Genomic DNA, 12,015 nt, shown 5'->3' on the forward strand with positions numbered 1-12,015 from the left:
GACAGTGCATGGGATAAGAGAAAATCTACCCCGAGCACGCGTTCATCCACCTCTGCGATAACGTAAGTCCACTGTAAGGGAGTGTTAATATCCTGCAGTTTAAGGCTTAAGTTAATTACTCCGTGAGATTGAATCAGGGACTTACTGACAGCTTAAAGCCCCTACCTGCGGACAAAGGTATCACACTAACCTTGGCCCCCGTGTCGACTAGAAATGAAAGGCAAGACACTGCATCTTTCACATACAAGCATCCTGGTGCGTGAGGTGAAGAAGTGTTAAGTGATAGGCGTCTGTGCGGCGCAGTGCGGCCTGTAGCGCCTGAATTGGGTCGTGTTATTAGTTTGGGAACGCACATGGAGAACAATACTTCTTAGCTGTGTCGCAAAAGCGGGAATGGAAATAACACCAACTGGGACGGCACACGGCATCATTCGTCGTGCTGGCTGAGGTCGAAGTGGCAGTGGAGGGGTCTTGTTTGCAGGTTCCTCCGGTGGTGGCATTGCAGTAGTGCTGGTGTGAGAGGAGTTATGGCGGCGGCTGTCAGGCAGCGTCGGGTCTGCGCGCATGTGCGGAGCGAGTTGTGCGCATTCTGTACCGCACGATGGATGCTGTCGCGCACGTGTGCCGACCTCTGACGCCTGAGGGCCGCCTGGGGGAGTATGCAGGGCGGGCAGAATGTTGTATACCTGGACTACGATCTTTAGTGTGGCGTCTGCTGGGGCTGAAGTCACATGGAGAAGTTGAATTTGAACTTCCGGAGGAAGTTTGAGCAACCAGATGGTCCAAAGTGTAACATCTGGCATGTGATGTGTGTCTATCATGGTGTGGAGATGACACCAGAGCTGCGACGAGGATCTGGAACCCAGAGACTCATGACTGATGGGGTGGATAGCTTCCTCTGTCAATGTAGATAGTCGCTCAAGGATGGTGCGTCGGGCGAATGCATATTTGTCTGTAGTGGGAGGTGAAGTCACAATATCGCAGATAACGTCCAGTTCATCACGGAGGTGACATAGTAGGCAAAGGAACTACGAATTGTCGTTGGTGACGCTGTGCAGCTGCAGGACGTGGTTGACCAAGGCAAACCATGTTTGTGGGTAGCCCTGGCAAAGGGGTGGTATCTTTGGCCAATGGATGGGGAAGTCTTGACATAACTGTTTATCAGAAACTGTCACTCCCTGTCCATAGTTCTGTAGCCTAACTGGCCCAGGTGTAGTAGCGGTGTACCAGCTTCCGACACTGACAGTGGCACGCGGCACGGTAGGTGCAGTTGGCTATCAGCGAATCGTGCACTCGATGGAGTAACGCCAACAGGCCTAGAATGGACCGGAAGAGTAGAGTCAATAGATGTGCGGAGAACGACGGAAACAGTTTACGGGCCCCTCCCCTACAGGTGCATTAAAATTGTTAAAATCGCCTAATATTTGTTGAACACACGCAGTAGACGTAGCAGGAACAGCGTGTTCGGAAACACTCATAAAGTAGGTGCAGGTAGTGTCTGGGGGGGGGGGGGGAGGGGTGTAAGGGGGCTGGTGTAAATTGTGGAGTTCCAGGATAAACATGAAATTTCCTGTCTTGGGTATTCAGCTCGATTTGTACCGCCACTGATTCAGGTGGGAAAGTTCACACTGGCACTTGGGAAACCCATAAACATAGTCACTGGGGTTTGAGCATATTGTGTCAGCCATTGTTGAGCAGTCGGAAAACTCGACGTAAAACGTTTGTATTCAAAGTTTTGTCTGCGAAAAACGTTCTGTTGGTACGTAACACTGCTACTCGATTGCTGACTCACGTACGATAATGGAAAGTTATTGTTCATACCTGATGCCAGCACACGTGGCTGTGGGAATGCAGAAGCACTGTCCTGTTGCGTACTGCTAGTAGGTGTGTTGAGGAACTGCGTCGAACTATTATGAACACAAGGTGCATAATTGGAAAATCATGCCAAAGTGCCCATTGGGAAACTTAGTTGGCACGTGTGTGGTGAAGCGGGCAGCAAGCGATCCATTGTGTATTGCTCAATGGTACGAAAGTTCGTTGTAGCACTCGCGAACAAAATTCGGGGTCACCAGTTTGCGTTTTAGTGTTATAGGACTGCTGAATCCATTGATGTACATTATACCACATGTAATAAACACTATTTTATTTCTCGGAAGCACACACATACAGTTAGATACATTCTTGATCTCTCTGCACATGTGTAAACTTCCGCGCGCGGCCACAAACTGGTGCAAAGAGCTTGGCAAAACAAAGATATTACACGTGACTTGGTCGATAGCCGCCACAACTGGTATTGACAGCTATTAGGTGCTGGGTGCAGTAATACGGTCTTTTTGAAAATGGTCTGGCCTGTGGTTTTTCAGTTAGGTGAAGGCTTTCTTTCTTCTCCTCATGTTTGGCTATTGTTTACTGTTTTGTTTAATTAATGAATTGTTTTTTATCTTCATGAAGTATTACTGAAATGTTGTGTGTGTTTGTGTATTCATCTAACCATGAGATTGTTTATAATTTTTGCATTTGTTGAGATATTATGTAATACAGGTACTGGCTATTTAACAAACTACCGGATGATAGTAGGTTGCTATTAATTCATATAGTACAGTGCTATAAAAATGCAGTTATTCGTTAGAACATATGGTCCACAGTCTTGTCATAATGTTATGATATAATCTTGCACAGCTTTGAATACCTCATCACCCCAAGCTCACATCCTCACCCCTTTATATCCAGTTTAGCTTGGTTCTTACCTTGCCTATGCCTGATCACCTTTCCATTAGCCATGCAAAATCTAACCCACGTCCACCCCCACCCCATTGCATATTATGCCTGTGTAAATAGATCAAATCTGTCAAGGAAACAAAGACATGATGCCATGCAACTGAGCCATGTGGTCCAACACGTAGAACACTTCCCATTCTGTGGTCCAGCAACGAGTAAGATAAGTAGCCTAAAGAAGCCACGGAATCAGACCAGTCTTCTGCCCAACCAGGAAAATTAAAGAAGCACGATCTGTCAAAAATACTCTCAGTCTCACAATACTGGGTTTTATGACATTCTGAAGGTGGCAGGGGTAAAATACAGGACGCAAAAGGATATTTACAATTTGTACAGAAAGCATATGGCAGTTATAAGAGTCGAGGGGTATGAAAGAGAAGCAGTGGTTGGGAAGGGAGTGAGACAGGGTTGTAGCCTGTCCCCGATGCTATTCAATCTGTATATTGAGCAAGCAATAAAGGAAACAAAAGAAAAGTTCGGAGTAGGTATTGAAATCCACGGAGAAGAAATAAAAACTTTGAGGTTCGCCGATGACATTGTAATTCTGTCAGAGACAGCAAAGGACTTGGAAGAGCAATTGAACGGAATGGACAGTGTATTGAAATGGGGGTATAAGATGAACATCAACAAAAGCAAAACGAGGATAATGGAATGTAGTCGAATTAAGATGGACGATAAATAGTTTAGACAAGAATAGAGAATAGAGGCGTTCGAAATGTGGTGCTACAGAAGAATGCTGAAGATTAGATGGGTAGATCACGTAACTAATGAGGAGGTACTGAATAGAATTGGGGAGAAGAGGAGCTTGTGGCACAACTTGGCTAGAAGAAGGGATCGGTTGGTAGGACATGTTCTGAGACATCGAGGGATCACCAATTTAGTATTGGAGGGCAGTGTGGAGGGTAAAAATCGTAGAGGGAGACTAAGAGAATACATTAAGCAGATTCAGAAGGATGTAGGCTGCAGTAGGTACTGGGAGATGAAGAAGCTTGCACAGGATAGCGTAGCATCGAGAGCTGCATCAGACCAGTCTCAGGACTGAAGACCACAACAACAACAAACATGATATTCCTTGTAAGTGTGGCATCTGTTATGTAGGGCGCTCTATAGAGACTGTTGCTGATTGCTGTGTTGAACATTGCCACCTTAAGTACAGAAACACTAAAAGCAGCAGTTTCTAAGAACAGTCTAATGAATAAATACAAGACAGTTTGTACAGATGAGGATTGAGGCTCACAATTCTAACTATTGGGTGTCTGTGATTATGGAGGCAGTATAAATTAGACTGTATGGCTGCAACTTAGAGAGACACTCATAATACACTTAGCAATTTATTTATTTATTTTCAATTTTTTTAAGTCTCAACTAGCTACAAGAACAATCAAATGTCACATGTAATTTAATATATATGAATATAAAATAAAATATTTTAACACATTTTCAAATGAGAAAGTATAACTAAAGCAATGCATGGAAACATGCACTTGAGAAAGAATAATTGCACCGAAAAACTTTACACAGTTTTACATCTACACACATATTCTGCAAGCCACCATATGGTGTGTGGCAGAGGGTATCTTGTACCACTACCAGCCAATTTCTTCCCATGGAGTTTTAAAACTGACGTGGTTTCAAAACTGATTTGATTTTATTCATTTCCTTTCCTGTTACACTCATGTATAGAGTGAAGGGAAAATAACTGTCTACTTGCCTCTATATGAGACATAGTTTCTCTCTTCTTATCTTTGTGGACCTTATGTGAAATGTACATTAGTGGCGGTAAAATCGTTCTGCAATCATTTTCAAATGCCAGTTCTCTAAATTTACTCAACAGTGTTTGTTGAAAAGAACGTTGCTTTCCATCCAGGTATTCGCATTTGAGTTCAAAGCATCTCCTGAATACTTGCACATTGTTCAAAACTACTAATAACAAATCTAGCAGCCCACCTCTGAATTGTTTCAAAGATTTCCTTTAATCCTGGTGGGGACCCCAAACACTCTAGCAGTACTCAAGTATGTGTTGCACTTGATCCCTGTGCGTAGAGTCCTTTACAGATGAACTACACTTTCCCAAAACTCTTACAATTATCCAAGGTCAACCATTAATATCTTATGTACTACTGCCCTTACATGTCTGATCCATTTCATATCACTTTGCTACATTATGCCAAGATAGTTAAACAACATAACTGTAATGCTGTATTTCAAACATCATGCAACTGTTTTTCCTACTCATCTGCATTACATACATTTTTCTACATTAGAGGTAGCTGCCATTCATCAACCCATCAAGAAATTTTATCACAGTCATCTTGCATCGTCCTAGGTTCACTCAACGAAGACACATTCCTATACAACATAATATTGTCAACAAACAGCTGGAGACTGCTGCTCACCCTGTCGGCCAGATCATTTACATATGTTGTTGTTGTTGTTGTGGTCTTCAGTCCTGAGACTGGCTTGATGCAGCTCTCCATGCTACTCTATCCTGTGCAAGTTTCTTCATCTCCCAGTACCTTCTGAATCTGCTTCGTGTATTCATCTCTTGGTCTCCATCTACGATTTTTACCCACCATGCTGCCCTCCAATACTAAATTGGTGATCCCTCGGTGTCTCAGAACATGTCCTACTATCCGATCCCTTCTTCTAGTCAAGTTGTGCCACAAGATCCTCTTCTCCCAAATTCTATTCAATACCTCCTCATTAGTTATGTGATATAACCATATAATCTTCAGCATTCTTCTGGAGCACCACATTTCGAAAGCTTCTATTCTCTTCTTGTCTAAAGTATTTATCATCCACGTTTCACTCCCATACATGGCTACACTCCATACAAATACTCTCAGAAACGACTTCCTCACATTTAAATCTATACCCGATGTTAACAAATTTCTCTTCTTCTTCAGAAACGCTTTCCTTACCATTGCCTTTCTACATTTTATATCCTCTCTACTTCGACTATCATCAGTTATTTTGCTCCCCAAGTAGCAAAACTCCTTCACTATTTCAAGTGTCTGATTTCCTAATCTAATTCCCTCAGCATCACCCAACTTAATTCGATTACATTCCATTATCCTCGTTTTGCTTTTGTTGATGTTCATCTTATATCCTCCTTTCAAGACACTGTCCATTCCGTTCAACTGCTCTTGCAGGTCCTTTTCAGTCTCTGACAGAATTACAATGTCATCGGCGGACCTCAAAGTTTTTATTTCTTCTCCATGGATTTTAATGCCTACTCCAAACTTTTCTTTTGTTTCCTTTATTGCTTGCTCAATATACAGATTGAATAGCATCGGGGATAGGCTATAACCCTGTCTCACTCCCTTCCCAACCACTGCTTCTCTTTCATACCCCTTGACTCTTATAGCTGCCATATGCTTTCTGTACAAATTGTAAATAGCCTTCCGCTCCCTGTATTTTACCCCTGCCACCTTCAGAATTTGAAAGAGAGTATTCCAATCAACATTGTCAAAAGCTTTCTCTAAGTCTACAAATGCTAGAAACGTAGGTTTGCCTTTCCTTAATCTGTCTTCTAAGATAAGTCGTAGAGTCAGTATTGCCTCACATGTTCCAACATTTCTATGGAATCCAAACAGATCTTCCCTCAGGTCGGCTTCTATCAGTTTTTCCATTCGTCTGTAAAGAATTCGCGTTAATATTTTGCAGCCGTGACTTATTAAACTGATAGTTCGGTAATTTTCACATCTGTCAACACCTGCTTTCTTTGGGATTGGAATTATTATACTCTTCTTGAAGTCTGAGGGTATTTCGCCTGTCTCATACATCTTGCTCACCAGACGATAGAGTTTTGTCAGGACTGGCTCTCCCAATGCTGTCAGTAGTTCTAATGGAATGTTGGCTACTTTGGGGGCCTTGTTTCGACTCAGGTCTTCCAGTGCTCTGTCAAACTCTTCACGCAGTATCATATCTCCCATTTCATCTTCATCTACATCCCCTTCCATTTCCATAATATTGTCCTCAAGTATGTCGCCCTTGTATAGAACCTCTATATACTCCTTCCACCTTTCTGCTTTCCCTTCTATGCTTAGAACTGGGTTTCCATCAAAGCTCTTGATATTTATGCAAGTGGTTCTCCTTTCTCCTAAGGTTTCTTTAATTTTCCTGTAGGCAGTACCTATCTTACCTCTCGTGAGATAAGCCTCTACATTCTTACATTTGTCCTCTAGCCATGCCTGCTTAGACATTTTGCACTTCCTGTCGATCTCATTTTTGAGACGTTTATATTCCTTTTTGCCTGCTTCATTTACTGCATTTTGATATTTTCTCCTTTCATCAATTAAATTCAATATCTCTTCTGTTACCCAAGGGTTTCTATTAGCCCTCGTCTTTTTACTATTTGATCATCTGCTGCCTTCACTATTTCATCCCTCAAAGCTACCCTTTCTTCTTCTACTGTATTTCTTTCCCCCATTCCTGTCAATTGTTCCCTTATGCTATCCCTGAAACTCTGTACAACCTCTGGTTCTTTCAGTTTAACCAGGTCCCATCTCCTTAAATTCCCACCTTTTTGCAGTTTCTTCAGTTTTAATCTACATTTCATAACCAATAGATTGTGGTCAGAGTCCACATCTGCCTCTGGGAATGTCTTATAATTTAAAACCTGGTTCCTAAATCTCTGTCTTACCATTATATAATCTATCTGATACCTTTTAGTATCTCCAGGGTTCTTCCATGTATACAACCTTCTTTAATGATTCTTGAACCAAGTGTTAGCTATGATTAAATTATGCTCTGCACAAAATTGTACCAGGTGGCTTCCTCTTTCATATACAGAGAATAATAGCAGTCCTATCACGCTTCCCTGGGGCACTCCTGTCTCTGATGAATATTCACCATCATTGACAATGTATTGGGTTCTATTACTTAAGGAGTCTTCGAACCACTCATATATCTGGGTACCTATTCTGTGTGATATTTATCATCCAATATGAAAGATGGTGCTGCAAGCTATGCTGGACAGCAACACAGATATAGCCTATGAATTCAGAGGACGTCACCTTAGCATATGCCATCTCCATGATATCATGATGTAATTGTGCCAGTCAGTTGCTGTTCACTGGGCATAAAAGCGAGAACCTCATCAGTTTTATGACAGTCAGACTTAGTCCCTGCTGATGGCTGTTATGAGAAGCTTGGGATTTCATACAAATTTGACGTGGCAAGTTAGCAGAACTGTTATCCATGTGAGTAACATTACTGTGTAAAACCAGTAGCTCAGCATCTTACAGAAATCTCTTCAGGGTCATTGGGGGCCTTACACTTACATGCCAATATATTTACTCCCTAATAGTATTTGTTGTTAACAACACGTATAATTTTGCTATGTTCAGTAAAATGAACTTGTAAAACACTGGAAGTAAAAATAATGTCCATGTGGACGACATATCCCTGCCTACGATTCAGAATGGAATTTTACATTCTGATACGAAAGGCTTTAACAGGTTGCTGCTAGACATCAGGCAGGAAACTGGAAATCCTAAGATATTAAAAGATACTAATAAAAATTATTTTTTAGCCTATCCTCCTATAATTAATTATAATGAATCATAGTGTTTCGACTCAAGGGTACATATGCTGGTTAACACTAAGGTTCATATTAAACAGAATTTTAATATTGCCATTATAAGTAAGGCTGACAATACTCTTTGTAAAATAATGAAATGCGTCATATGATGTATGAGGGAAAACAGCAGTTGAATAATAAACTATTTCTAGCTTTCACGACCATTAGTTCCTTCCTCTGGGAGGATGGATATGTTTTGCAAGATTGGGAATGAGGGGAAGACCACTTAGAACACCAGTGTAGAACACTCGTGTGACCAATTCATAAGTACTGCTCCAGTGCTTGAGATCCCCACCAGGTCAGATTAAACCAACACATTGAAGCGACTCAGAGGTGGGCTTCTAGAAAGGTTACTTGTAGGTTCAAACAATGTGTGAGTAATGTGAAGATGTTTGGCAAATTCATATGAGAATCCCTGGAGGTAAGACAATGTTCTTTTTATAGAACGCTACTTAGAAAATTTAGATGATATGAGAAATCAGGACTCATATGGAGTCATATAGAGAGCCTTTCTTCCGTCATTCCATTTGCTAGTGGAACAGGAAAGAAAATGATTTGTAGTGCTAGAAGGTAACCTCGACTATGGACCATGTGTTTACTGGTGTAGTATGAATGTATTTAAAATACAGAAGAAAACTGTGACCGCTTACTACATTAAAAAATATTGTATTGTCTTGTATTGTATGTGAACCAGAGACTGGTGTTTATTTAATTTTTTATACTTTGGTTGCTAGATTGCCTTTATTATTAGTATTATTTAGGGTTTATGATTTTTCTAATACTTTATATTTTCCTTTATTGCTTGATTTTATAATTCGACAGAGTTCCCCCCTCCCCCCCCCCCCCTTCCCAGGGAATGTCTCACACGAGATGAGTGTAACCCCTATGTTTACGTGATAGAGTAATGGTGGTGTACGCGTATGTGGAGAAGTTGTTTGCGCAGCAATCACCGACATATTGTAGCTGAGGCGGAATAAGAGGAACCAGCCCACATTCGCCGAGGCAGATAGAAAACCGCCTAAAAACCATCCACAGACTGGCTGGCTCACGATCACCAGACCTCAACACAAGTCTACCGGGCGGATTCGTGCCACTGCTGGTAAGGATGCAAAGACTAATTCTTACTGCAAACGTCTCAGTAGTACTTACATTAGTAAGCTGCACTTCATACGTTTAGAGACATTGTCCTGAATGCGTATAAAGTGTTATTCCATAAATCATTCTGTCATTCAACTAATAATTCGTAATCAGTTGGCTTGAATCAATCACGTAAGCCTTTAATCAACTCTGAACACTCTGCGGATTGGTATGTCACCATAGACGAGATTATTTGCATCTGAAACTTGTTTCTACATTTAATTCTCTTAACGGGAGCTTCACTCAAACAATCTGGACTGACTTGATGACTAACGTTCCTAAACGACAGCTGAAGGCAAGTCTGTACAAAGGCTGTGTCCAACAGGTGATGACACCAAATATGTCACACAGTAAAAAATATTAGTTGAAACTAACCTAAAGCTTTGTGATACATTTCAAATACTTTGTTAAACATTTATCTGTACCTGATACACTCTGACAATCAGTGACTTGCATCTATAACAATCTTACAATTTGGAGATCTCAGTATTGCTTAGATCTATTAATAACCCCACGTTCAGCTCTTTTTATCAAAAGATCACATAAAAATAAGTCGGATTTTGAGAAGCTACATACAGGAAGATGTGACTGGCATTTGCTTACAGAACAACAACAATCAAAATTTAAGAATATCGGTAAAACAGATTGGGCAAGAGCACGTATCGGATCTAGAGTACTGTATTGAATTTCACCCCCTCCCCACCCCACCCCCCTTCCTTAGAAACCTTGGCGGAAGTAACAAGTTTATTTGTAGTGTAGTCTGAGGTCTACATGAGGTTGAAAACTGATAATTTTTTTGACAGTTGTCGAGCTCAGCGAATGAGAAATAAAGGTTGTGGTAACAGACAGACGTGTTGTTTTCCTGTTTTGTTTGCGCCATATGTAAATGCGGGCAATGGCCTTGCCACAGTGGATACATCGGTTCCTGTGAGATCAGCAAAGTTAAGCGCGGTCGGGTTTGGTCAGCACTTGGATTGGGTTTGGGCAGCACTTGGATGGGTGACCATCCAGGTCGCCATACGCTGTTGCCATTTTTCGGGGTGCACTCAGCCTCACGACGCCAATTGAGGAGCTACTCGACCGAATAGTAGCGGCTTTGGTCAAGAATATCATCATAAAGACCGAGAGAGTGTTGTGCTGACCCTACGCCCCTCCTATCCAAATCCTCAGGTGAGGATGACACGGCGGTCGGATGGTCCTGAAGACGGAGTGAGTGTATATGTAAATGAACTTTCCCATTTTGACGCATATTTCGTAATAAAAAAATAAAGCTACCAAGTTGTGGGCCAAAACTTATGTTTGGAAAAGAACAAGCATCTGAGGTGTGGTTTGATGCACATTACATACAGATATCGTACACAAACTGGAAAAGTGTAAGAGGCGTTCCACTACGTATTCTTTACATATTGGATCAGTTTTTCCGCATTTGACACTGCTGGTAAGGATGCAAAGACAAATTCTTACTGCAAACGTCTCAGTAGTACTTACATTAGTAAGCTGCACTTCATTCGTTTAGAGACATTGTCCTGAAAGCGTAATAAGTGTTATTCCATAAATCATTCAACTAATAATTCGTAATCAGTTGGCTTGAATCAATCACGTAAGCCTTTAATCAACTCTGACTACTCTGCGGATTGGTATGTCACCATAGACGAGATTATTTGCATTAGAAACTTGTTTCTACATTTAATTCTCTTAACGGGAGCTTCACTCAAACAATCTGGACTGACTTGATGACTAACGTTCCAAAACGACAGCTGAAGGCAAGTCTGTATAAAGGCTGTGTCCAACAGGTGATGACACCAATTATGTAAACAGAGCTGCGTACAGGTCTAGTCACCAGGCAGCTCTGTCATACTTTCGGCCTTTCTGATGACGTCATGAAGCGATTCACTCGAGGCCCGCTTGACGCACGTGACCGCAATAGAGCAGAGACATTTGTACTCTGTGTTTTGTAACTGATTGTCTTAGCTAGAACGTAACGCTATGTCCGTATTGGGTGCTTCATATGACCCAAACAGTCGATCTTGTGTTTGGCTGTAATACGTGAATTGCGCCCTTTCGGTGAAAAACAAGTGACTAGAGCTGACGTGAGTGATGGAAACACTAGAATTTATTTTGGAACACGGATGGAACCATAGTTTCATTCTAATTACAGTTGGCTTGGTCTCGTAAATAGTTTGCGAGATCATAATATGGCAACTATATATGACACTGTTGTGTTAATGTAATCTTGTTTATCGGTCCTACGTGAAAGTGATTTTATTTGTTATCCAAAAATGTGTTTTGCATTAAAACTGACGTGTAGGATGAAAGTTTGGGACAGTGTATGAATTTCGTATTTAATCATTTAAGGAGTATTTGTCACAATAAACCCCTAATGTTGTTTTTGGTGAGCTTGTACGTTTTCTAATTGTTCAAAGAGGTAAATAATTGTTACAGAGTTTTGTGGTGTGGTATTTATTACATACATATGTTGTACATGAATTATGAAAAGTACCAGGTCGACTTGCATGTAT

The 12,015-nt window shown here is 41.2% G+C and overlaps 1 protein-coding gene across 1 annotated transcript in view; it reads left to right on the forward strand.

Moving 5' to 3' along the window:
* The first annotated feature begins 601 nt into the window (after positions 1 to 601).
* The window catches only part of LOC124553529, a 50,322-nt gene continuing 38,908 nt past the window's right edge, over positions 602 to 12,015 (forward strand). The window contains exon 1 of the mRNA XM_047127378.1: positions 602 to 763. Within this exon, the coding sequence (XP_046983334.1) occupies positions 602 to 763 (162 nt within the window). The remainder of the gene's footprint in view (positions 764 to 12,015) is intronic.

Source organism: Schistocerca americana, chromosome 11, assembly GCF_021461395.2.
Source record: "Schistocerca americana isolate TAMUIC-IGC-003095 chromosome 11, iqSchAmer2.1, whole genome shotgun sequence".
NCBI lineage: Eukaryota > Metazoa > Arthropoda > Insecta > Orthoptera > Acrididae > Schistocerca > Schistocerca americana.